Source organism: Saimiri boliviensis, chromosome 8, assembly GCF_048565385.1.
Source record: "Saimiri boliviensis isolate mSaiBol1 chromosome 8, mSaiBol1.pri, whole genome shotgun sequence".
Taxonomy (NCBI): Eukaryota; Metazoa; Chordata; class Mammalia; order Primates; family Cebidae; genus Saimiri; species Saimiri boliviensis.
The window spans coordinates 9477869-9503587 of record NC_133456.1 but is presented as its reverse complement, the minus strand read 5'-3'; the positions used below and the strand labels follow the sequence as shown (position 1 = coordinate 9503587).

At 51.7% G+C, this 25719-nt stretch overlaps 1 protein-coding gene across 2 annotated transcripts; it reads left to right on the top strand.

Annotated features, from left to right (window-relative positions):
* Positions 1-12256: 12256 nt before the first annotated feature.
* GLYCTK (glycerate kinase) lies at positions 12257-18464 on the top strand. Of its 2 annotated transcripts, XM_039477631.2 has the most exons (6): positions 12257-12360; positions 12464-12591; positions 15286-15701; positions 15943-16094; positions 16713-16888; positions 17227-18464. In XM_039477631.2, the coding sequence occupies exons 3-6, from the start codon at positions 15325-15327 to the stop codon at positions 18091-18093; spliced, it is 1572 nt and encodes a 523-aa protein (XP_039333565.1). In that variant the 5' UTR covers positions 12257-12360; positions 12464-12591; positions 15286-15324; the 3' UTR covers positions 18094-18464. The 2 variants fall into 2 exon arrangements, with proteins under 2 accessions (XP_039333565.1, XP_010345362.1); XM_010347060.3 differs by lacking the exons at positions 12257-12360; positions 12464-12591; positions 16713-16888 and having other exon boundaries at positions 13325-15701; positions 17227-17496.
* The last annotated feature ends 7255 nt before the right edge of the window (positions 18465-25719 follow it).

The window sequence follows — 25719 nt, the reverse complement described above, 5'->3', positions numbered from 1 at the left end:
CAGGCATGGTGGCTCACGCGTAGTCCCAGCACTTTGGGAGGCAGAGGCGGATGGATCACAAGGTCAGGAGATCGATATCATCCTGGCCAACATAAAACCCTGTCTCTATTAAAAATACAAAAATTAGCCGGGCGCGGTGGCTCAAGCCTGTAATCCCAGCACTTTGGGAGGCCGAGGCGGGTGGATCACGAGGTCAAGAGATCGAGACCATCCTGGTCAACATGGTGAAACCCCGTCTCTACTAAAAATGCAAAAAATTAGCTGGGCATGGTGGGGCATGCCTGTAATCCGAGCTACTCAGGAGGCTGAGGCAGGAGAATTGCCTGAAGCCAGGAGGCGGAGGTTGCGGTGAGCCGAGATCACGCCATTGCACTCCAGCCTGGGTAACAAGAGCGAAACTCTGTCTCAAAAAAAAAAAAAAAAAAAAAAAATTAGCCAGGTGTGGTGGCGCATGCCACTTGAACCCAGGAGGTAGAGGTTGCAGTAAGCAGAGATCATACCACTGTACTCCAGCCTGGGCGACAGAGCCGACTCTGCCTCCAAAAAAAATCAGCCTTTTTAGTGGCTAGTTTTATGTTCTGAAACCCATTTACAGCCATGCAGTCACCACCAAATTCAAAATATATGAGTTGCACTGGCCACGCGTGGTGGCTCATGCCTGTAATCCAAGCACTTTGGAGGCCAAGGCGGGCGGATCACCTGAGGTCGGGAGCTCAAGACCAGCCTGACCAACATGGTGAAACCCCGTCTTAAAAAAAAAAAAATGTATATATATATATGAGTTGCACTATCCTGTTTGTAGTCAACAGGATTATTTTGAAGTTTCTATCAAACAAGGGATTTTTTTTTTTTTTTTTTTTTTTTTTGAGACGGAGTTTTGCTCTTGTTACCCAGGCTGGAGTGCAATAGCGCGATCTCAGCTCACCACAACCTCTGCCTCCTGGGTTCAGGCAATTCTCCTGCCTCAGCCTCCTAAGTAGCTGGGGTTACAGGCACGTGCCACCATGCCCAGCTAATTTTTTGTATTTTTAGTAGAGACGGGGTTTCACCATGTTGACCAGGATTCTCTCGATCTCTTGACCTCCTATTCCACCCGCCTCAGCTTCCCAAAGTGCTGGGATTACAGGCTTGAGCCACTGCGCCCGGCCTAGAAGTGATTCTGTGCCTTAAAAGAAAGTTAATCTCACCAGGCGCAGTGGCTCACTCATGTAATCCCAGCACTTTGGGAGGCCAAGGAGGGCAGATAACCTGAGGTCAGGAGTTCGAGACCAGCCTGACCAACATGGTGAAACCCTGTCTTTACTAAAAATACAAAAATTAGCTGGGTGTGGTGGCACATGCCTGTAATCCCAGCTACTCGGGAGGCTGAGGCAGGAGAATTGCTTAAACCCGGGAGGCGGAGGTTGCAGTGAGCCAAGATCGTACCACTATACTCCAGCCTGGGTGACAGGGTGAGACTCCATCTCAAAAAGGAAAGCAGTATTTGAACAGAAAACAGGAACCAAGCTTCCTAACCTTAACTTTCTGGGCAAGGGGTTAAACTCTGCCAACCCATGTGGGATCTCTAACTTGTGTGAAGCTCCTCAAAAGGTTAATTGCCTGGGATCTCCAACAATGGAGATGGGGATTATTTATTTTTGCTTTCTTTAGCTAAAGAGAAACAAAAATGAGGAAAGGCTGTAAGACATTTCAGTCACTGATGTTAGGAAGGTGTGATATTCAGAGACCTGTGCAATGGTCAAAAACAAAATGGAAACCCTGGGACAGTTGGGGTCTTTCTAGAGAACTAGAGGCTGTATCCCAACCCCCTGGGTAAAAGGAGAGCCAGGATACCTATACAGAGAAAAGTTGTTCTTTAAGGAAAGAGGGCAAGATCCTGGCTAAGTCTGGGGTGTAATTGCCTCTTGACGAAGAACAGAGCTTCTGGCTACAATTTGTTCTGGGGTCTGGAAAATTGGGTTTGAGTGAAACCTGAATGGATGGCAATTTTCCAAACTGCACAGATATGGAAGAAAAGCCCTCCATGCCCAGATCACTCACTTTGCTTCCCTGTAATTCCTGTGCCTTTATTTCAGAAGCTAGAAAGCCTGATACAGAGTCTGCTTTGAATAGTTAGAAGGCAGCAAGGACAGATCTAGTGCCACGTTCTGGAACTGTTGGGAAGTGAATGCGCCCAGTGAGATGATGCCATATTTTGGTCCATGTTAATCTACAAAAATAACCACCGAAACAGCTGTATCTACTGAATGTTGCCAGCCAAAAGAAATCTTTGCAGGTTATCGTTCAAGTATTGCACTTCCTGTATCTTTTCCAGATTTCACTGTTAAGACCAAACCTTCCTCCTGAGACTTGACTTTCTGCATCATTTTTGGAATGCAAAAAGCCTTTTTTTTTTTTTCCATTTTTAAGAGGGTCCTCAAATGCTCATCCTATTTCATATTCTTACTGTTTCCTATTCCTAGCCTGGCTCCCTACCCTATTATAGTGGGGCTCTCCTAGCTTCCAGCCCAGCATCGTGGTTGCCTTAAAGGATGCACATTAAAAAGTGACCCAGAAAGCCGGCTCCAGTGGATGGGTGGATGAAGAGAAAGCTGCAGTTAGGAGTGAATCAGATGGCCTTTAAAAAAGCATCAGACTTAATTTTTTATATTTCCTTTTATTTGTAATCATTCTTTTACTTGTAACATATTCATTGCCAAAAAAAACTAAAAAATACAAATAAATAATAAAAATACAGCATCCAGAGATAGCCAGTTACATTCTTTCATTATAGTGAAATATATATAACATAAACTTTACCAGTTTGATGTAGAACCTTTCTGAAATTTTCCATGAACTCACTCTCTCTCTCTCTTTCTGTGTGTGTGTGTGTGTATGTGTGTGTGTGTGCGCTTTTTGTTTGAGACAGGGTCTTGCTCTGTCACCCAGGCTGGAGTACAGTGGTATGCTCTCGACTAACTGCAACCTCTGTCTCCTGGGTTCAAGTGATTCTCCTGTTTCAGCCTCCTGAGTAGCTGGGATTACAGGCACCCTCCACCACGCCTGGCTAATTTTTGTATTTTTAGTACAGATGAGGTTTTGTCATGTTGTCCAGACTGGTCTTGAACTCCTGACCTCAGGTGATTTGCCTACCTTGGCTGGCCTCCCAAAGTGCTGGGATCATAGGCGTGAGCCACCACACCCAGCCAATCCCTGAAATATATTTTTAATGGGTTCATAGTATATTGTTTATAACTTTACCCATTTCAATACTTTGAACATATTCCAGGTCAAAAAAAAAATGTGTATGTATGTATATATATATATATATATATATATATATATATATTTTATATATATATATACACACACACACACATACACACACACAATCATTTTGAAAGGCTACATTCTAGTCTATGTTTGTAAAGTAATTTTGCTTCCCATTTTGTCCAGAGCCCAGCCAGAGCTCAGTATGTACTAACTGAGTAAGTGAATTTATCCAAAGGATTCCAGATACTTGATTGGCCCATTTATTAAATTTTTATACTTCATGCTACACAATTTAAAATGGAAATTGTCCTAAACAATGTATCCTCTTTCCAAAGCAGAGAGCTCCTTATGAATTCTAATTCTTTGAGGTAAATTTCTGAACTCCAGTGCCTAGCAGCAGGGCTCTTCTAGAGATTGACTAATGTCTTACACAAGCCCTTGGAATAACTAGAATCAAGTGACTCTCTTCTTTGGGACAGTTGCATTGTCTGTGTGTGTGCGCTTAATTGCCAAAGAAGAAAAGCAGAATACTGGAACACAGAATGCCTGGTGAGCTGTCAGGGTCCCAGCACTGGGAAGGAGTTAACCTCACAGGTTGTTTAAAATAATTTTTTTTTTTTTTTTTTTTTTTTGAGACCGAGTCTCGCTGTGTCACCTAGGCTGGAGTGCAGTGGTGTGATCTTGGCTCACTGCAACCTCCACCTCCTGGGTTCAAGCAATTCTCTGCCTCAGCCTCCAAGTAGCTGGGATTACAGGCATCCACCACCACACCTGACTAATTTTTGTATTTTTAGTAGAGACAGCGTTTCACCATCTTGGCCAGGCTGGTCTTGAACTCCTGACCTTGTGATCTGCTTGTCTGGGCCTCCCAAAGTGCTGAGATTACAGGCATGAGCCACCATGCCCAGCCGGTAAAAAGAATTTACTGCCAACAGTATAGGTTTGAAAAAGGAAAGCTTCTTGGAAAGGAAAAACACTGCAGAAGAGTGCAGCAGGGCTCCCCAGCAAGACGACTGAGGGCTGTGGTGGATTTTCCTTAGGCACATTTATGGACCTTCAGGCAGGAGCTTGGGGTTGTAAAATGAGTTTTGGCATGGCATTCCAGAGATGCCTAGAAATTTTAGTACTTATAAAAGTTGAGACCAGGCACAGTGGCTCACACCTATAATCCCAGCACTTCGGGAGGTCAAAGTGGGTAAATCACTTGAGGTCAGGAGTTTGAGACCAGCCTGGGCAACAAGGTGAAACGCTGACTCTACTAAAAAAATACAAAAATTTGCTGAGTGTGGTGGCACGTGTCGGTAATCCCAGCTATTCAGGAGGCTGAGGCAGGAGATTTGCTTGAACCTTGGAGGTGGAGGCTGCAGTGAGCTAAGATTGCACCACTGCACTCCAGCCTGAGTGACAGAGTGAGACTCTATCTCAAAAAGAAAAAAAAAAAGTTGAAAGAAGTCTGGAACCATGCCCACTTCAGATACTAGGGAAGTTTAATTACTTCTAATTTCCCAAGATAAGGAGTTTTTTTTTTTGTTTTGTTTTGTTTTGTTTGAGACGGAGTTTCACTCTTGTTACCCAGGCTGGAGTGCAATGGCGTGATCTCGGCTCACCGCAACCTCCGCCTCCTGGGTTCAGGCAATTCTCCTGCCTCAGCCTCCTGAGTAGCTGGGATTACAGGCACGTGCCACCATGCCCAGCTAATTTTTTGTATTTTTAGTAGAGATGGGGTTTCACCATGTTGACCAGGATGGTCTCGATCTCTTGACCTCGTGATCCACCTGCCTTGGCCTCCCAAAGTACTGGGATTACAGGCTTGAGCCACCGCGCCCGGCCCAAGATAAGGAGTTTTGCCTCTGGATGGCCTGTTGGATGGTCACCAGGTGGTCTTTGCTCCCTTCTAGATTCCTCAGATAAGGGCCAGGCACAGGATCACATCTATAATCCCAGCACTCTGGCAGGCCAAGGCAGGTGAATCACTTGAGGTCAGGAGTTTGAGACCAGCCTGGGCAACATGGTGAAACCCCGTCTATACCAAAAAACACAAAAATTAGCCAGGCATAGTGGTGTGCGCCTGTAGTGCAAACTACTTGGGAAGCTGAGGCAGGAGAATTACTTGACCCAGGAGGCAGAGGTTGCAGTAAGCCGAGATCATGCTCCAGCCTGGGTGACAGAGTGAAACTCTGTCTCCAAAATAAATAAATAAAAATAAATAAATAAATAAATAAATAAATAAATAAATATTGCAAGGATGAAGTAAGCCATTTTTATTTAGAGAGAATAGAAGTTGTCAGGTAAGTTGCGCAAGTAAAGAGATCATCAGGCAGGCTTTGTGTGGGCCACGAGGCCATTGTATTTTGTGCTTTGGTGCAAGTGGGCCAAATTCAATAAAGGAGTTAGGTAAAGGGGGTAGGAAAGGGGACTAGTTATACAGGTGAGGGCAAATGGTCAGTTAAAGGTGGTAAACTATTTTAGGGAGAGGGAGGGTGTCACAGGATGCATGGTCACAAGGGTAGGGGTTATCCATTACAAACAGGCATGATCATAAGGGTGGGGGTTATTGGTTGCAAGACTCTGGGAGGGTGCAGCAAATTACACAGTTACAGGGGAGGGGTCTTGAGAAACCCAATGTCCAGGGGAAATTATGCAAGGCTGAGAAGGAACAATGGTTGCAGGGAGAGAGCAATTAGTTGAGGCAGGAACAAGTTGTTTCATTTCTCTTTGTGGCCATCTGGTTACTTCAGACTTTCTGGCTCCTGGGGACCCTCCAGAGGTATACATGTGGGTTGCCAAGACTATAATGGCCAGACTTGGACTTGGAGGCCTGACATAGTATGTGCATGGAAAATCTTGTGAGATGCACATGAATATTACTAGAAATAATAAATTTAGTTACCAATGTATGTCGACTTTTACTGGAATTCCTCAGAAAGGTCCTGAGACTCCAGGACCAGAGGGCCTGGATAAAAGGCAGGCATGTTTCCCTGGCAGCAGGACCAACTACCCAATTTGTGGAAAATTGCCAACTTGTTAAAAAATTGCCAAGAATCTCAAGATGGCAACAACAGAATATTAAACCAAGTGCAGTGTCCTTCTGACTGCACAGATCACACACCCATGAAGCTGGCTCAAGCAAGGACTAGGACAGCCACAACACTGAGCCTCTCTATAAGCACTGGAAACATTTGATGATGAAGACTCTTGGGAGGCTGAGAGTTCTGAGAGGTTAAGTAACTTTCTCAGGGTCACTTAGCCTGTAAGCACTAGATCTGGATTCATACTCTGCTTCTGAATTGGAATGCTTGTGTTCTGTTTCCAGGGCTAAGGACAAGGAATCATTCACATCTAACAAAGACCACTGTTAGGAAACAATGCCTGCTTAGTCTGGAAGGAAAGGACGGAAATCTTCCCAGATAAGCCTTTACTGCTCAGAACCAGGAGGAACTGCCTAGAGTCTTAGGGCCAAGGCCTGGTCTCTAAAACTACAGCACTGTTTCCAAAGGCTTGAAAACCTTCCCAAACAATCCAACATCCACAGCTTTAGTGGCCCCTCATCAGTGACTTGCCTAGTCATAGCTGAACTGCTTCCTGGTGCTTTGTTATACTCTCCCTAACCCCTCTTTCCAAGAAAAACAGCTTTAAGGTATTTTATTTTTTTTATTGAGATGAAGTTTCACTGTCGCCCAGGCTAGAGTAAAGTGGCGAGATCTCGGCTCACTGCAACCTCCACCTCCTGGGTTCAAGCAATTCTCCCACCTCAGCCTCCTGAGTAGCTGGGATTGCAGATGCAGGTCACCATGCCTGGCTAATTTTTATTTTTATTTTTATTTTTATTTTTTATTTTTTAGTAGAGATGGGGTTTTGTCAGGTTGGCTAGGCCAATCTCGAACTCCTGACCTAAAGTGATCTGCTCGCCTTGGGCTCCCACCATTTTTTTTTTTTTTTTTTTTTTTTTAAAGATGGGGTTTCACCATGTTGGTCAGGCTGGTCTTGAACTCCTGACCTCAGGTGATCCACCCACCTTGGCCTCCAATGTGCTTGGATTACAGACGTGAGCCACCGTGCCCGGCCCTGGGCTCCCACCTTTAAGGTGTTTTAGAGCCCTTACATAGGAAACAACTCCGCTTTACCCTGCCTCCAACACAGCTGACCCTCCCTCCCATGAAGCAACCCTGCAAGCCCAGGCTGGGCACAGTGACTCACGCCTGTAAGTCCCTGCACTTTTGGAGGCCAGGGCAGGAGAACTTCTTGAGCCCAGGAGTCTGAGACCAGCTTGGGCAACAAAGCAAGACTGTTTCTACAAAAAATTAGCTAGGCATGGTGGTGTGCACCTGTAGTCCCAGCTACTTGAGAGGCTGAGGTAGGAGGATTGCTAACACCAAGGAGATTGAGGCTATCGTGAGCTGTAATTACCACTGTCCTCCAGCCTGGGCGATAGTGCAAGACTTTTGTCTCTAAAAAAAAAAAAAAAAAAAAAATTAAATTAAAATTAAAAGCACCACTTCTTTTTCTCTTTCTTTTCTTTCTTTTTTTTTTTTTTAAGATGGGGTTTCACCATGATGGCCAGGCTGGTCTTGAACTCCTGACCTCAGGTGATCCACCCACCTCAGCCTCCCAAAGTGCTAGGATTACAGGCGTGAGTCACGCGCCCAGCCTTCTTTCTTTCTTTTTTTTTTTTTTTTTAAGAGATGGGGTTTCACCATGTTGGTCAGGCTGCTCTTGAACTCCTGACCTCAGGTGATCCACCTACCTCAGCCTCCCAAAGTGCTGGGATTACAGGTGTGAGCCACCATGCCTGGCAAAAATACCACTTCTTTTTATTTTTATTTATTTATTTATTTATTTTGAGATGGAGTTTCGCTCTTGCTACCCAGGCTGGAGTGCAATGGTGCAATCTCGGCTCACCGCAACCTCTGCCTCCTGGGTTCAGGCAATTCTCCTGCCTCAGCCTCCTGAGTAGCTGGGATTACAGGCACGCACCACTATGCCCAGCTAATTTTTTGTATTTTTAGTAGAGACGGGGTTTCCCCGTGTTGACCAGGATGGTCTGATCTCTTGACCTCGTGATCCACCGGCCTCGGCCTCCCAAAGTGCTGGGATTATAGGCGTGAGCCACCGCGCCCGCCTGGCTCTTTTTATTTTTATTTTTAGTAGAGATGGGGTTTCCCCCTGTTGGCCAGTCTTGTCTTGAACTCCTGACCTTGTGATCCGCCCGCCTTGGCCTCCCAAAGTGCTGGAATTACAGGGTAGAGTCACCTCGCCCAGCCAAAAGTACCACTTTTTATTCCTCCCAGCAGCTACAGCATTGGCCCACAGAAGGCACTCAGGAAATGTCTTGAATGATGTCTGAGGAAGGAATAAATGCATGGATGGGTGAAGACAGCTGACTATAACCAAGGAAAACCCATAAAATTTTCAGTAGTTACAACCTCCTCCACATTAAAGAGGGCAATTCCACCTGGGGATGCCTTTGCGTTGATGATGTGGTGGGAAATCATTTGGGAGAAGGATCACAAAGTCTCATATTTTAAAAGGAAAAATACAGGGAGGACGGGTGTGGTGGCTCACGCCTGTAATCCCAGCACTTTGGGAGACAGAGGCAGGCAGATAGCTTGAGCTCAGAAGTTTGAGACCAGCCTGGGCAACATGGCAAAATCACGTCTCTATAAAAAATACAAAACATTAGCTGGGCATGGTTGTGCACGCCTGTGGTCCCAGCTACTTTGGAGACTGAGGTGGGAGGATCACTTGAGCCTGGGAGGTGGAGGTTGCAGTGATCCGAGATTGCACCACTGCACTCCAACCTGGGTGGCAGAATGAGACCCTGTCGAGAGAGAAAGAGAGAGAGAGAGAGAGAGAGAGAGAGAGAGAGAGATATCGAGATCCAGTGAGAGAGCTGGAAGTGGGGGCTGGGGGAGGGGAAAAGTTCATGACAGGAGCACAGCATAGTTTACAGAACTGGAGAGATGTAGCACCTGCCAAAGGGAGCAGGTAGGGAGTGTGAAAAGAAAAGGAAATTTCAGGCCGGGCGCGGTGGCTCAAGCCTGTAATCCCAGCACTTTGGGAGGCCGAGGCGGGTGGATCACAAGGTCAAGAGATCGAGACCATCTTGGTCAACATGGTGAAACCCCGTCTCTACTAAAAATACAAAAAAAATAGCTGGGCATGGTGGTGCGTGCCTGTAATCCCAGCTACTCAGGAGGCTGAGGCAGGAGAATTGCCTGAACCCAGGAGGCGGAGGTTGCGGTGAGCCGAGATCGCGCCATTGCACTCCAGCCTGGGTAACAAGAGCGAAACTCCGTCTCAAAAAAAAAAAAAAAAAAAGAAAAGGAAATTTCAGGAAATGCTAAATTTATAATGTGAAGAAAAAAAGTTAAGCCCTGGAAACTGAGCAGGCGTAGCCTTTTCTTTTTTTCTTCTCTGATGCATGACTGTTGCTTCCTGACCTTTGTGTTGAAATGCTATACATTAACCAGACTCCCTATTCTTCATTCAAACTTAGACTAGATGACATGAGAGAGGGAAACCTTTGTGATTGTTATCTCTTTACAATAGAATGTTAAGCAACATCTTTCAAGTATAATCAATAGTAGCCAGTCAAATCTTGTATTAATGTTAGCCTTTTTTTGGAAAATGTTGTAATTTCAGCACCCTTATTTTTGCCTATATAAACAATCTTCAGCTTTTCCCACACTGGGGAGCACTAATTGCCATTGCTGGGTATCTGTGTTTACCTGGATGGCTGCTCTCACATTTTATGCTTGAATAAATTCTTTTAACTGGATCTCGAACCTTTTGATGATTTTTAGGTTGATGTTAGAAATGTGTTTTTGGGCCAAGTGCAGTGGCTCATGCTCTAGCAATCCCAGTACTTTGGGAGGCTGAGGCAGGTGGGATCATTTAAGGTCAGGAGTTTGAGACCAGCCTGACCAACATGGTGAAACCCCGTCTCTACTAAAAATACAAATATTAGCTGGGCATGGGCCAGCCGCAGTGGCTCACCCCTGTAATCCCAACACTTTGGGAAGCTGAGGAAGGTGGATCACCTGAGGTCAGGAGTTTGAGACCAGCCTGGTCAACATGGTGAAACCCTATCTCTACTAAAAATACGAAAATTAGCCAGGCATGGTGGCATGTGCCTGTAATCCCAGCTACTCGGGGGGCCGAGGCAGGAGGATGGCTTGAATCTGGGAGGTGGAGGTTGCAGTGAGCCGAGATTACGCTACTGCACTCTAGCCTGGGCAACAGAGCAAGACTCTGTCTCAAAAACAAACAAACAAAAATTAGTTGGGCATGGTGGCAGGCACTTTTAGTCCCAGCTACTCGGGAGGCTGAGGCATGAGAATCTCTTGAACTTGGGAGGTGGAGGTTGTAGTGAGCTGAGATTGTGCCACTGCACTACAGCCTGGGTGACAGAGCAAGACTCCACCTCAAAAAAAAAAAGAAAGAAAGAAAGAAAGAAGTGTGTTTGTTGCCTTTTTTTTTTTTTTTTTTTTTTTGAGACAGGGGCCCAGGCTGGAGTGCAGTGGCACAATCAAGTTCACTGTAGCACCTACCTCCCAAGCTCAGGTGATCTTCCTACCTCAGCCTCCCTAGTAGATGGGACTACAGGAGCATGCCACCATGCCCGGCTAATTTTTTTTTCTTTTTGTAGAGATAAGAGTTTCGCCATGTTGCCAGGCTGGTCTCTGACTCCTAGGCTCAAGCGATCCATCCACCTTGGCCTCCCCAAGTGTTGGGATTATAGGCGTGAAACACTGCGCCCTGCCGAAAAACAGATTTTAATAAAATTTTTAGAAAATCAAGTGTGTGATTTGTGACGCAACTCTCCCCTCTATCTCCCTAAGAAAACATCAGTAAAAAACAGTGAACTGGTCTGTGTTTTTGGAGCCTGATCAGGACTCGTCTAATGAATGTGGGAAGGCATCAAGCCAGCTCCAGGTTGGCCCAGGAAGAGAGCAGGAACACCGAGGAAGGACCAGAGTCATTCGCGTTTACATGCAGCTTATGTGCTTGAGGATCACGGAACAGCAACTCTTGCTAAGCCAGAGCTGTATTTGGTGGCCCATGGTGAGAGAGGGAAGAACACTAGTAAGTTGGGGAATTAAAAGCCATGAAGAGAAGCGGGAATGACTTAATTTGGCTCCAGAAGCGGTGAGTTGTGGGGAAGTAGTGACTCTCAGTTCGTTTGCTCAGCCCAGTGCCTGACACCTAATAGGAGCTCAGAGTGCATCTGCTGACTGGTCGTAAAGAATAAAGGAAGGGAGAGGCCGGGCGCGGTGGCTCAAATCTATAATCTCAGCACTTTGGGAGGCTGAGGTGGGGGGATCGCTTGAGGTTTGGCGTTCGGGATCAGCCTGGCCAACAAGGCGAAAGCCCGTCTCTACTAAATTGCACAAAAATTAGCCGGTCGTAGTGGCGCATGCCTGTAATCTGGGAGGCTGAGGCATGAGAATCGCTTGAATCCAGGAGGCTGAGGTTGCAGTAAGCCGAGACCGTGCCACTGCACTCCAGCCTGGGCGACAGTGAGATCCCGTCTAAAAAAAAACCAAACTGCCGGGCGCGGTGGCTCAAGCCTGTAATCCCAGCACTTTGGGAGGCCGAGGCGGGTGGATCACGAGGTCAAGAGATCGAGACCATCCAGGCCAACATGGTGAAAACCCGTCTCTACTAAAAATACAAAAAATTAGCTGGGCATGGTGGCACGTGCCTGTAATCCCAGCTACTCAGGAGGCTGAGGCAGGAGAATTGCCTGAACCCAGAAGGCGGAGGTTGCGGTGAGCCGAGATCGCACCATTGCACTCCAGCCTGGGTAACAAGAGCGAAACTCCGCCTCAAAAAAACAAAAAACTGCAATCGGTGAGGCGGGGATCATTATGCTTAATGGAGAGCTGAAGAAAGTGAGGCCTGAAGGTGACTCCTTCCAGGTCAATTGGTGGCCAGCGAGGAGCCAACACCCTAAATTCTCCATTCCCAAACACAGGCTTCAGCAAGAGCTTGCACCCGCCAGCCCCACTCCACCCACCCACACTTCCGGTTTCCGCTCCGCGTACCGCGACTACTTCCGGCTTCCGGCTTCCGGGGCCAGGCGCTGCGGCCCGGAGCTGTTGGGTGGTAAGTCTGCGCCGCCAGGGCTCACATGGCCTTCAGAATTAATCCCGGGGCCGGGCGACGACGGCTCCCGGTGGCAGCAGGCCCTTCTTTCTCGCATCACCAGGCATTGCTGGACAGCCATTACCCTCGCGGAAGCCGGACCCAGGGATGACGTCACTTCTGCCCCCCACTGGCTAGGGCAAACCGGAAATGGCGTCAGCCCTCTTTGATGGCAGGGTGGAGTCAAAGCCGGTAGTATTATTTCCTTGTTTTGCTCTGGAGCCTCCTGGAGTTTTGGAGCGACCATGTTTTGGGTAGAATTGGGGGACTTTGCAAATAAAAACGCATAGCAGCTAGTTAAATGTTTTTTAAATTTTGAGACAGAGTTACCCAGGCTGGAGTGCAGTGGCGCGATCTCGGCTCATTGCAACCTCCGCCTCCCCGGTTCAAACAATTCTCGTTTATAGTGCTTCAGCCTCCCGAGTAGTTGGGATTACAGGCTCCCACCACCACACCCGGCTAATTTTTGTGTTTTTAGTACAGACGGGGTTTCACCGTGTTGGTCAGGCTGGTCTCAAACTCTAAATTTGAATTAAGATAAGCGACGAACAATTGTCATTAAGTCCTAAACATTGTGTGCGACATATTTTTTATTTTATTTTTTTTGAGACGGAGTTTCGCTCTTGTTACCCAGGCTGAAGTGCAATGGCGAGATCTCGGCTCACTGCAACCTCCGCCTCCTGGGTTCAGGCAATTCTCCTGCCTCAGCCTCCTGAGTAGCTGGGATTACAGGCACGTGCCACCATGCCCAGCTAATTTTTTGTATTTTTAGTTAAGACGGGGTTTCACCATGTTGATCAGGATGGTCTCGATCTCCTGACCTCGTGATCCACCCGCCTCGGCCTCCCAAAGTGCTGGGATTACAGGCTTGAGCCACCGCGTCCGGCGACATATTTTTTTTAAAAGTTACTTGTTGGCTAGGCACGGTGGCTCACGCCTGTAATCCCAGCACTTTGGGAGGCCGAGGCGTGTGGATCACGAGGTCAGGAGTTCAAGACCAACCTGACCAAGATGGTGAAACCCCATATCTTAAAAAAAAAAAAATTTTTTTTAAGTCTTTAAAACGTTTTTTAAAAAATTGTTTACTGCGAGGCAGAGGTTGCAGTGAGCTGAGATCGCACCACCATGCTCCAGCCTGGTAACAGAGGGAGACTTCGTCTCAAAAAAAAATTACTTGTTTATCTGAAATTCAGATTTAACCGTACATCCTGTATTTTCTCTGGCAGCCTTAGCATTGAGCGTCCCCCTGTCCTGTGCTCATATTCAGTGGCAAGGCTGGGATCTTTCAGGCTCTTGTCCATCTGGGAAATAGATATAAAGCTATAGGGACCATCTGTCTTAGTTGCTAGGATGCTTTTAACCCCAAGCCTAATGGGCAAGCCTCACGGGTCCCCCTGGCAAAAACTGGACCCATTTTCAGAATTCCCATGACCATGCCCTCTGTGTTCCCTTTCACAACAGAAGTCCGGCACAGCTGTCTTCTCCTATGGGAGAGCTGAGAACTAGGCAGGCAGAATGGCCAGAGTCTAGAAGTAACCACCTTCTTTGGGTGTGGGGTAAACTGGTGTTTGAGATCGTCTCTGTTAGAGTGGACAGTATCAGAGAACCTGAGAGTGTCAAGGGGAGAGCTTAGTGTTATCTCACCTCATGTCTCATTTTGCTGATGAGGCCAATGAGAGAAATGGAGGTGTCCCAGGCACTCAGAAAACCGGTAGTAGAGCTGCAACCTCAATTCCCAAGCCTCCTTACCCTGCTCAGTCCTTACTTGCTGATGAAGTCAGCTTGCAGCATTTATGGTAGGCATTTATTAAAGTAGGTACAATAGTACATCTGTGGTACAGATGAGCTCTTTGGGTCTTTGTTGTCCCTACACCTCTCTACAGGTTCCTGACCTTCAGCCCAAGGCTTCTTTAGCTTTTACTCTGCCCAGTGGGGAAAACAGCTTTTTGGGCTCAGCTTTGGGAGCTTGGCCTTTGCCTACTTCAGCCCCTGGGCTCTCACCACTGTGGGTGGTGTGACCTAGGACTTGTTTTTGTTGTCTTGGAACCAGAAGGGGTGTTCTTGGCAGGGTTGGGTCTGGCCAGCTATGTGGGTAGAAGGGCATCCTTTTCTGTCCTGCAATTAGGCTTCATGGCACATGGCCTCACATGGTGCCTGGGGACTTTCCTAAGGTTCCACCATGAGCCAGACTTTGTTCCAAATCCTGATTTAAACCTGAACTTCTTGCTAAACTGGTCCAGAATACTGGGATTCCTCAGATTGTATGCCCTAAGGATGTGCTGTGGGCTTAATCTGATAAACTTTTAGCCTCTTTTAGCCTCCTATAGCCCCTGACTTCCCAGGCTCCTAATCCCAGTCTCATAAGATAATAAAATAGAATAGGCTGGAGGTCAATGGGCTCAGGGTCAGCTGGTGGGACAATCAACAGCCTCCTGGCAGCAGAGGTGGTAAAGAGGCAAGGAAAGAGTGCCAGAAAGGGGCGTTGCCCCTGGGTAAGAGCTCAGAAATGCAGGGGGTGGAAAAGGGGTGGGATGGGATCCCACTGGTAGAAATTACTCCCTCTGTCAATGATTAACTCCCAGCCAAAGGGATGGCCTAGGAGGAGGGCCCAGCTAAGAGGAACTTTGGACTTGAGGCAGGGTATCCAGAGAGCCGGCGTGTGGTCTGCAGAAGAGAAGGACATGGCTGAGTGGCAGGGCTGGTCTCCAAGGACTGGAGTGAGATCCTGCAGCTGTGGGCTTCAAGAAGTCTCCTGGGACTATCAGATGGCTCCTTCTTGTAGCAGCAGCTGTGGAGTCCACTGGCCCTGAGCCCTGAGAGGGGTAGCTGTGGGGGACCTCCTGTCCTTTACCTTGCAAGGGCCTCAGTTGTGCTTTTTCCCACTAGGCAGCCATGGGTGCCAGGCAGTGCTGAGAGCAGTGGGGCATGGCTGCAGCCCTGCAGGTTCTGCCCCGCTTGGCCCGAGCCCCCTTGCATCCATTCCTGTGGGGGGGCCCAGTGGCCCGGCTGGCCAGCAGCATGGCCTTAGCAGAGCAGGCGCGGCAGCTGTTTGAGAGTGCTGTGGGTGCAGTGCTGCCGGGCCCCATGCTGCACCGGACACTGTCCTTGGATCCTGGTGGCAGACAGCTGAAGGTGCGGGACCGGAACTTTCAGCTGAAGCAAAACCTGTACCTGGTGGGCTTTGGCAAGGCTGTGCTGGGCATGGCAGCTGCAGCTGAGGAACTACTGGGCCAGCATCTCGTGCAGGGCGTGATCAGCATTCCCAAGGGGATCCGTGCTGCCATGGAGCGTGCCGGCAAGCAGTAAGGAGCCGTCGGGGGCTGTTTCCCGGTGTCTGTCTGGAGGGAAACCTGGGCCCAGACCCAGGCTGGATCAGGGCCTCCCCTCCCCACCCTCTTCCCTTTTCTCCTGGGTCTGGCCTGGCGCCAGGATGAGCCATGCCCCATGCCACCACCACCCCCACCGCCATTTGTACAATTGAAAGATCAGGTGGGAGGAAAGGAGCCCACCCCGTCTCTTGCGCTCTGACCTCTCCCTCCCCAGGGAGATGCTACTGAAGCCACATAGCCGTGTCCAGGTATTTGAGGGTGCAGAGGACAACCTCCCGGACCGTGATGCACTGAGAGCTGCATTGGCCATCCGGCAGCTGGCCGAGGGACTCACAGCTGATGACCTGCTGCTCGTACTGATCTCAGGTGTGGTACCCAAGACAGTTGGTGGGGAGTGCACCAAATATCAGGTCTTTGAGAGATCAGGTCTGAGCCCCCAGGGTCCCAGGGTGAAGTTAGGAGCAAGGGAGGCGGTGAGGAGCCTGGATAGTGACTCGTGGGTTGCCTTGGGCCAGTCATCTGGCCTCCCCTGAGCTGTGGAGTCCTCCCCCTGAGCTGACTTTTCAGGTGACGGTGAGAGGGTGCATGGGGAGCACCTAATCCAGGACCTGATACATCCATAGAGTCCTTGGAAAATGTCACTGCTGTTGCTGCTGTCTGTACTAATGTCACCTGGGGCTAGGCCCTCAGACCTCATGGAGTCCTCTCCTTGATCTTCCATTGTGTCCCCCCTGCCTTGCTTCCTGTTCCAGTCTCTTCAGGAATAGTTCTTCCAGTGTCTACTGAGACCTGGGGTACCCCAAGGCAGCGGACAACCTCAGGTGGCCAGGATGTAGTGACTGTGCACATATTGCATGTCCACACGGGGGCACCCTAACCCCACCTTTCCAGCCCCCCCTTCCCTAATGTGGGCTTGTCACCACAGCTTGCTTGGTTCCTTGGGTTGGGATAGCCCCTCTGCCTCATCCCTCATTATCTCTGCAGGTGGGGGATCAGCCCTGCTGCCTGCCCCCATCCCACCTGTCACACTGGAAGAGAAACAGACACTCACCAAACTGCTGGCGGCCCGTGGAGCCACCATCCAGGAGTTGAATACCATTCGGAAGACCCTGTCCCAGCTCAAGGGTGGGGGGCTGGCTCAAGCCGCCTACCCTGCCCAGGTTTGAGTCACTTCTTCCCCGGGCAGCCCTGGGTTGGTAGAGCTAGGTCCACATGTGACAGGGACGTGGAAGCCTAGAACATCATACAAATTGGCAGGGCCATGGTGTGAAAGACCATGGGGCTGGCTGGGTGACATCATGGGAGGGGTGCCAGAGATGGGGAGGAGGTGCCTGAATAACCAGGTGTTCTGCAAGCTCACGTGAGAGGGGATAACCATGGATAAGGAAATGCACTGAGTTGGGGGAGGTTGTGTGGATACCCAAGGAGCAATTTATCCTTATGGGCTCTAGGGATAGGAGGAAATAGGCCTGATCCTTGCCTGGTGGCCCTTCCCCAGGTGGTGAGCCTCATCCTGTCCGACGTGGTGGGGGACCCTGTGGAGGTGATCGCCAGTGGCCCCACTGTGGCCAGTTCCCACAGTGTGCAAGATTGCCTGCATATCCTCAACCGCTATGGCCTCCGTGCAGCCCTGCCACGTTCCGTGAAGACTGTGCTATCTCGGGCCGACTCTGACCCCCATGGGCCACACACCTGTGGCCATGTCCTGAATGTGATCATTGGCTCTAATGTGCTGGCACTGGCTGAGGCCCAGCGGCAGGCCGAGGCACTGGGCTACCAGGCTGTGGTGCTTAGTGCAGCCATGCAGGGTGATGTGAAAAGTGTGGCCCAGTTCTACGGGCTGCTGGCCCATGTGGCTAGAAGCCGCTTCACCCCATCCATGGCTGGGGCTTCTGTAGAGGAAGATGCACAGCTCCGTGAGCTGGCAGCTGAGCTTCAGATCCCAGACCTGCAGCTGGAGGAGGCTCTGGAGACCATGGCTCAGGGAAGGGGCCCAGTCTGCCTGCTGGCGGGTGGCGAGCCCACAGTGCAGCTGCAGGGCTCAGGCAAGGGTGGCCGGAACCAGGAACTGGCCCTGCGTGTTGCAGCAGAGTTCAGAAGGTGGCCACTGGGACCTATAGATGTGCTGTTTCTAAGTGGTGGCACTGATGGGCAGGATGGACCCACAGAGGCTGCTGGGGCCTGGGTCACACCTGAGCTTGCCAGCCAGGCTGCAGCTGAGGGCCTGGACATGGCCACCTTCCTAGCCCACAATGACTCACATACCTTCTTCTGCCGTCTCCAGGGCGGGGTGCACCTGCTGCACACAGGGATGACAGGTACCAATGTCATGGACACCCACCTCTTGTTCCTGAGGCCTCGGTGATGGCATAGGTTACATTCTGGGAGTTCAGAGGAGGCCTCCAAGGGCAAGGTCAGATGGCAGACCAAGGTTGCTCCTCAGGGCCTCACTAGGCTTTAGGGCCCCTCCTTGGCCTTGGCTGCTTGGTTGGCTGTCACCTCTCACTCAGGGCCTCTGCTCTATGTCCATTCCCCTCCAGCCAGACTGGCAGATGGGGGCTCCCCTCTATCCCTACTCTCTGGATGGCAGCAGGTACCCCTGAGGATGAGGACAAGCACCTCATCTAGTTCACTGTTCCCATGCTTCTCCCTAGACAGCCTTTCTGTTGAACCCCTCACCCTGTTTTTTTCTGTGAAGCGAAAATTTCTGAAATAAATAGGACTATGCCATGGGTTCTCAGTGTGCCTTCCTCAGAGTGAGGCCTCACAGAGGAGCTGCTGGAAGGGGAGCCTAGTATGGCTGCAGCCACAGTGCCAGAGCCTGGCAGAACTCTTAACACCCCTCTGCTGGGCTGAGTTATACAGGACTTGCCTCACATCACGGGAGCCTGTGCCTGTCTCTCTGGAGCATGTGAGGGTTGAGCCTGGCTCCTGACAGCTTTGGTGTGTGTGAGCAGAGACCCTGGGGAGGACAGGCCTAAGGACTGCAGTCTGGGTGACTGGCCACCCACCCAACCATGACTCCGCAGTGGCACCATTACTATGGCCTCTCCGGCCTCAGTCTGGCCTCGTTGGATGGACGTCCCTTCTGCCTTTGGACAGCCCTTAGCTACAGACTGCACTTCTGGTTGAGTTGAAGTTTGTTCCGCTGCCCAGTGCTCATTCCTTGTGACAGCCCTTGTCCTAGGCCGAACATCCCCAGTTCCTTCAGCCACTCCTCTGGGGACCAATCCAGACTCTGATGTCAGTCAACCCTTTAGTGGGGGGTCTCAGCGCTGGGATGGGGTCCAGGTAGTGACAAGGTCCAGTGGCCCGCACCCTTTCCCGTGACCACTGGCGTGCGAAGAGGCAAGTGGGAGTAGAGGAATGGCTGCCTTGGCCTGGCCAGCAGCCTGGGTTGAGAGAGGGAGGTGCCACTGTCCTGCCTCCCTTCGGGCTCCCTTGCTCAGTGTCAGAGCCCTCCGCTGGCTGTCCCCGCCGTGCGCCACGGCTCCAATCCCTATATGAATGAGCAGTAGAATCACATAGGAATAAAAAGCCATAGAGAACAACGGGGCCTGGGGCTGCTCTTGCAGGCCCTTCTTCCACCCTAGCCCTCCCCTCGTCCCTCAACTCTTTCCCCTGGGAAGAGTTTCCCTTCCCCACCTGGGCTCTGGACAGCCTAGCTTGCAGATGGTTCATGACCTGGGGACCTGGCTCACACGGGGCAGGCTGGGGATTTGGGAGGGAGGTGAACATGGTAAGCGGGCTCTGGGGAGCAGGGAGGTTTAGGGAAAAGGGGAGTTTGCACCCTACTGGGATGCTGCTTCCTTTCCTTCTGTGCTGGCGTGGAGTTCCTGCTGACCAGGGTCACAATCTCGGGTTACAGTGATCCTCGCATGATCCTGTGACCTGGTGCTCCTCTGGCAGCCTCTGCACGTAGCCTGTTCCTGCCTCGGTCCTTGCTTTTGGGAGCATGAGTATTGGCATGCTCCAAAAGCATGGTACAAAGTTCCAGGCAAAAGCAGGATAGGAGAGCTGGGGGCAGGGGCTGAGGGCCTGGTGGCTATGTCCCCTGTGTGTGTGTGTGTGTGTGTGTGTGTGTGTGTGTGTGGTGTGTGTGTGGTGTGTGATGGTATGTGTGTGGTGTGGCGTGTGTGTGTGGTGTGTGTGGTATGTGTGTGGTGTGTGTATGTGATGTGTGTGTGTGGCATGTGTGTGTGTGGCGTGTGTGTGTGTGTGTGGTGTGTATGGGGTGTGTGGTGTGTGTGTGGTGTGTGTGGTGTGTATGGGGTGTGTGTGGTGTGTGTGTGGTGTGTATGTGGTATGTGTGTGGTGTGTATGTGGTATGTGTGTGATGTGGGGGTGTGGTGTGTATGTGTGCGGTGTGTGTGGTGTGTATGGGGTGTGTGTGGTGTGTATGTGGTATGTGTGTGATGTTTGTGTGTGTGGTGTGTGTGTATGTGTGTGGTGTGGCGTGTGTGTGGCGTGTGTATGTGGTGTGTGTGGTATGTGTGTGTGGTGTGTGTGTGGTGTGTGTGTGGTGTTTGGTGTGTGTGTGTGGTGTGTGTGTGGTGTGTGTGTGTGGCGTGTGTGTATGTGGTGTGTGGTGTGTGTATGTGTGTGGTGTGTGGTGTGTGTGTGTGGTGTGTGTGTATGTGTGTGGTATGTGTGTATGTGGTGTGTGTGTGGTGTGTATGTGGGGTGTGTGTGTGGTGTGTGTGTGTGGTGTGTGTGTATGTGTGTGGTGTGTGGCGTGTGTGTGGCGTGTGTGTATGTGGTGTGTGTGTGTGGTGTGTGAGTGTGGGTGGGTGGTGGGTGTGTGAGCACACAGATGTTGGTGCTGGTGTACCGAGAGTGGGAATGCATCTGTGAGTGTACATATAGATACTTAGTACAGGGCACATGGCTCTCCACACGCCTGCTGAGGGCTTTGGGTATGGATGGGATTTTGCAGGAGTTTCACCCTGCTCCACAGTGACCCCTTCCGTATACTTCTGTTTATAGGTGTGGGAGGCCAGGGCCTTGATTGGACCCAATAGGGCCAAATAGTTTGTGAGCCTAACCGGTTAGATTTGTTCACTGGCTACCCCAGAGATGATAAAGGATGTGTTTGGCCACAGTCTAGATGATGAAATGAGATAAACCCTGCACAGTGAGTATTTCGATAGGATCATTATTTGCTCCATAAATGTCAATTTTGGATCATTAAAGTACCCCTTCCTTGCTCTTGGCTTCTGTCTCTTCCGGCTGCCGCCGCCCTTAAGCTTACCTCATCTTCATTCTCTAAAGCAGGTGTCCCCAAACTTTTTACACAGGGGGCCAGTTCACTGCCCCTCAGACCGTTGGAGGGCCGCCACATACTGTGCTCCTCTCACTGACCACCAGTGAAAGAGGTGCCCCTTCCTGAAGTGTGGTGGGGGGCCAGATAAATGGCCTCAGGGGGCCGCATGCGGCCCGAGGGCTGTAGTTTGGGGATGCCTGCTCTAAAGCTTCCCCTGGCCCAGCTGGAGGATTTACCATGGAGGGTGTCTGGCCCTGCTGGCTGCAGCAGCCCTCACAGACCCGTCCGTTCTCTCCAGTTGGCATGAGCCGAGAGCACTGGGGCAGTGGGCCTGGGCAGCCCTTTAAGTGTCAGCTAATCCCAACCATTTTGACTATAATAATTGGAGATATAGAGAGCGAAGGTGGCTTATTTGGGACTACACAGCAAGTTAGCCACCGAACCAGGATAAGAATCTAATTGGAAATTGCTTGACTATCCTCTGCCGCTCTCTGGGGCTCAGGGACCCTGGGGCCAAGCAACGGCTCAGTCAGAGCCAGGGAATCTACTTCTGCCTCCCCGCTGGACCTCAATGGCTTGGGATGGCAACACACCATGCTTGGCCTCTCTAGGGATCCACACAGCAGATTTGTTAGATTCTTCTTGGCTCAGAGGGACAGCTCCATTGTGTGTGTGATTTGGCAGAAAACCATGCGCAGTTGAGTGGTGGGCTTCTACATAAAGGTGTGTCTGCATCTGTTGCACATTGTGTGTGTGTGTGTGCACATGCATACACACATGGATACATGTACAGGCATGTGTATGTGTAGTGCAGCCCACAGCCAGTCTGTGAGCTGTGCTCTGCCCCATCCCAGGGTGGAGACACACAGGTGTAGTTAGAGTGTAGGGGATACAGGGAGCAAGGTGGGCAAGGAAGCCCAAGAGACTGACAGGCTAGTGTGCCTGGCCAAGAGAGTTGACTTCACGTTGACAGCAATGGCAAACCTCATAAAGATTTTGGCAGGGAGTAATGTCATGAAGCTGTTTTGGGACTTTGATGCTGAGCGCCTCCTTACTACAGAGGGTGAGAGGTGAGGGCATGCAAGGAGATGGAAGGGATTGCAGATAGGAGAGGTGTATTACCAAGCTCTGAGAACACTCTCCCACCTCTGCTGCGCAGCCTCAGCTCCAAAGCCTTTAGCCAGCCCAGGGAACCCTTTAGATGCCTGCCTTGGAACCAAGGCTGAAAGCCCTGGCTCAAATACTCCTGGGAGTCACTGAGCCCCTCTGTCTCTGGGAATGCCATCAGGGCCTTGAGGATTTGGGGGCAGAGGCTGGGCAGCTAGTGGACACTTTGGTGGGCATGGGGACCCCACTCATGTAGGATCTCATGAGGGTGGCAGTTAAGTGGCTTGAAAGGAGCACTGGAGTAGGAGTCAGGTGGTAAGTCCTTGTCCTGGCCTTCCCACCTTCCTTTCTCCAGGGCTGTTTTCTCATTTGTTTAATTGGGGCAGTATCATTGCCCTAGTGCCTCTTTAGGGAGGTATCAGCGGCAGGTGGATCTGTGTGGAAAAGCTCTGTGCAAGTGGGGACCTCAGGGAGGGAGAGAAAGAAGGGAGAGGTATTGGCCTCTTCCAAGGAGAATCTCAGGAAGCTCTTGGCTCAGGGAGGCCCTCTTCTTTCATGGCAGGACCAGAGTTAGAGCCAGTAGGACCTTGGTGCTCACTGACTGAGGCTGTGAGTGACCTGCTGTCCTCTGGCACTAGATAGGCACCAGCAGGGAATGGTATTTCAGTCTTTAACGGCTGGTAGGGTGTACAGTGCCCTGGGAGGTCACAGAGCTGATGGATGATCAGCTGGAGTCAGAGTGAGCTGAGCTGCCTGGAAGAGAGTCCCCTAATGTCTCTCGAAAATGGGGAGGGCAACCTGCCTCCCTCTGGGTCTTGGTCATGTACGAGGGACATGATGAGGCCCAGGCTGTGGTGAGGGAGGACTGGTTTGACCCCAGGCCAGAATCCCTAGCTAGGTGGGAGGATTGGGATATGCTGGGTAGAGGGGGGAAGGGGGCGTGCAAGGGTCGGGGTCACACATACTCTGGGTGATGGGAAAGCCAAAGACCTAGGCAGGCTGCTTTGTGAGCGATAGAAGCATGGGGCTGTCATGAGCTGTGCCCAGGCCGGGAGGGCTTTCTCCCCAGGGCTGTGGGCCAGACCTCTCCCCAGTACCCACTAGGGCCAGTTCTGAGGCTTTGCTCTCCACTTCCCCTGACTCAGGCTGGTTTGTAGTGGCTGGAGGAGGGTGGGCTGGGAGTTGACACTTAACTTGCCACCAGCTCATGTCCATGGCTCTGATTCCACCTCTCTAGACATGTTGCTCCCACCCCGGGGGTTGAGGGGAGCAGGGGTTGCAGCAGGTGTGGCTGCTGCCTTGCTCAGATGAGGAGGTTCTGGCCAAGGGAAGAGGGCAAGACAGTTGGGTCCTGGAAACAAGTGCCCCATCTGCCCAGTCCTACGGGGCCACTGCCCTTAGCAGCTCTGCCTCATGGGACAACTACTCACTACGCTGTGGTCCACCACTGCCTCCTTGGGGAGCCAGGGAGCGATAGGACCTGGCTCTGCCCCATCCAGACAGCCAGAGGCTGGACCCCAAAAATGCATCCCATTGAGAAGGTCTTCCCTGGTCCCCCACACGTCTGGCCTGGCCTTTCCTTTCCTTTTCCTCCACTAGCAGCCAGCCCAGCCGCTGCCTCTCTCCCTGGGAAGGTGTGAGCTATATACCTCTCCTCATCTCCAGCCCTGCCCCTCCATCCCCAGCACCAGCTGAGAAGGGGGCGGGGCCCCTGGCTCTTGGCTTCTGCCCCTTCAGTTCATTCCCACCCACCTGCACAGCTTTAGAATCTCAAGATCTCCTTGTGGCCTTCACTTGTCTCCAAAAATCACACTTGGAGCCAGGCCTGTCTCCACCTGCTCTCCCCGCCCCATCTACAGAGCCCCCATTCCTCCCTGTCCAGCCCAGTCCTAGGAAGCTGACTGCAGGAATATCTAGGCTCTGGCTTGAAACCCTGCTGTTTGCAACTCCGGGCAAAGCTCTTCTGGGGATGCTGTCTGGAGGGAGCTGGTCAAAGACCCCTAGGGGAGGGAGAAGTGCCTGTCCTTGCCATGTGGCTCTATGGGTCTGGGCATCAGTAGCTTGGAGTAAAAGCTGTGAGCCTGTGGCAGTGGGAAGGTCTCTCCTGCTCAGACTCTCCACCTGGGCAGTGGGAGCAGCCCCAGCACATTCCAGCCAGCTGCCAACACCCCCACTAACACAGGCACTTGTGAGGGTCACAGCCCCCTGGATGGTGCCGCTGCTGCCACCCAGCAACCCCATAGCTGCAGCCCGGTCAGAGGCAGGGTCAGAGCCCTGGACTCCAGGACTGGGCATACACTCAAGCCTTCAGGGGTGGGCTATTCCAGGTAGCCCAGCCCCCGCCCACCCTGTCTGGTCCCCCTGAGGGTCTCTCTCAGCCCAGGGCCACCCACAGAAGCCAGGCACCCGGGCAGGAACAGAGCCTGCCAGCTCCCCCCCAGCCTTGTCCCTCGCGGCTAACTGGCCGCCCCTCTGCCCCCGACTCCTGCTGACCCCGGGACACCTGAGGCTGGCACTTCACTGCTGCTCCCACTGCCCGGGGCAGAGAAGCGTGCTTCCCATTCTCCCCACCTGCCTGCCCCCCAAGGCTCCAGCCCCTCTGTGCTTGTGTCCCCAGATCCCCAAGGCTCACCTCAGTGGCGCTGTCTCCTCACCAGAGGCACTGCAGTGTGGGAACTGTCCCGAGGAGCCGGTTCTCAGCTGAAACAAAGAGGTGGGGGAGAAAGGGGGGGCAGCGGGAGAGGGAGAGGGTGAGTGAGCGGGCGAAGGAGTGGAGGCTGGAGGGGGAAGAGAGAAGGGAGAGGATGAGAGAGGACGGGTGGGGGGGAGAACGATGAGCCCGCTGCCCGCCTGCCCGCTGAGAGAGAAAGCCTGACACCCAGGGACTGAAGGGCCAGCAGAGGAGAGGAGAGGAAATGGGGAGGGGGCGGAGGAGGTGAGGGCCAGACTGAGAGCGAGAGCAGGGAGACTGCTAGTGGGCGGGAGAGCAGGGACTGGGTGAGGAGGTGGTGGGCAAGTGAGGGGCGTGGGCAGGAGAGGGAGTCGGATGAGAGGCAGGTTGCATGGGGCCGGTGGCTGATGGCTGAGCTGCGCAGAGGGGCCCCACCCCTGTCCCATGCCAGGCTCTGGACTCAGGGGAGACCAACAGGACTTGAATGGCAGAAGGCCATGCAGGGAGGGGGACTCGCCAGCCGTGGGGTAAGGGGCTGAGTTGGTGGGCTGCCTGGGAGGACTGTGGCCAGTGGCAAGTCGACAAAGACATGAGAACCACGGTATCTGAATGGAGGAATCAGATTCTGCTGACCCCTGGGTGCCCCAGCCCCGAGCATCCAAGCCAGAGCCTCCTGGAGTGTGGAGGGGGGGGGGTGCAGATCCACTCTGGGGTGGTCCAGGCTCTCAAGTGTTGGCCTGAGGTGGAGGGGAGAAGAGATGGGCTGTGAGGCCAGGCGGGGGTCCTAGTCATTCCCTGAGAGCTCAGAACATTCAGGACACACACCATGACTGACCACACATCAGGATGCTGGTGTAGCTGTCTTTTGGGGGAGGGGATGGTTAATGGGCCTGTCCCTTGACTGAGAACTGGGTAGGGGAAGCCCCCTGTTAGGGAGAGTGTGTGCCCCA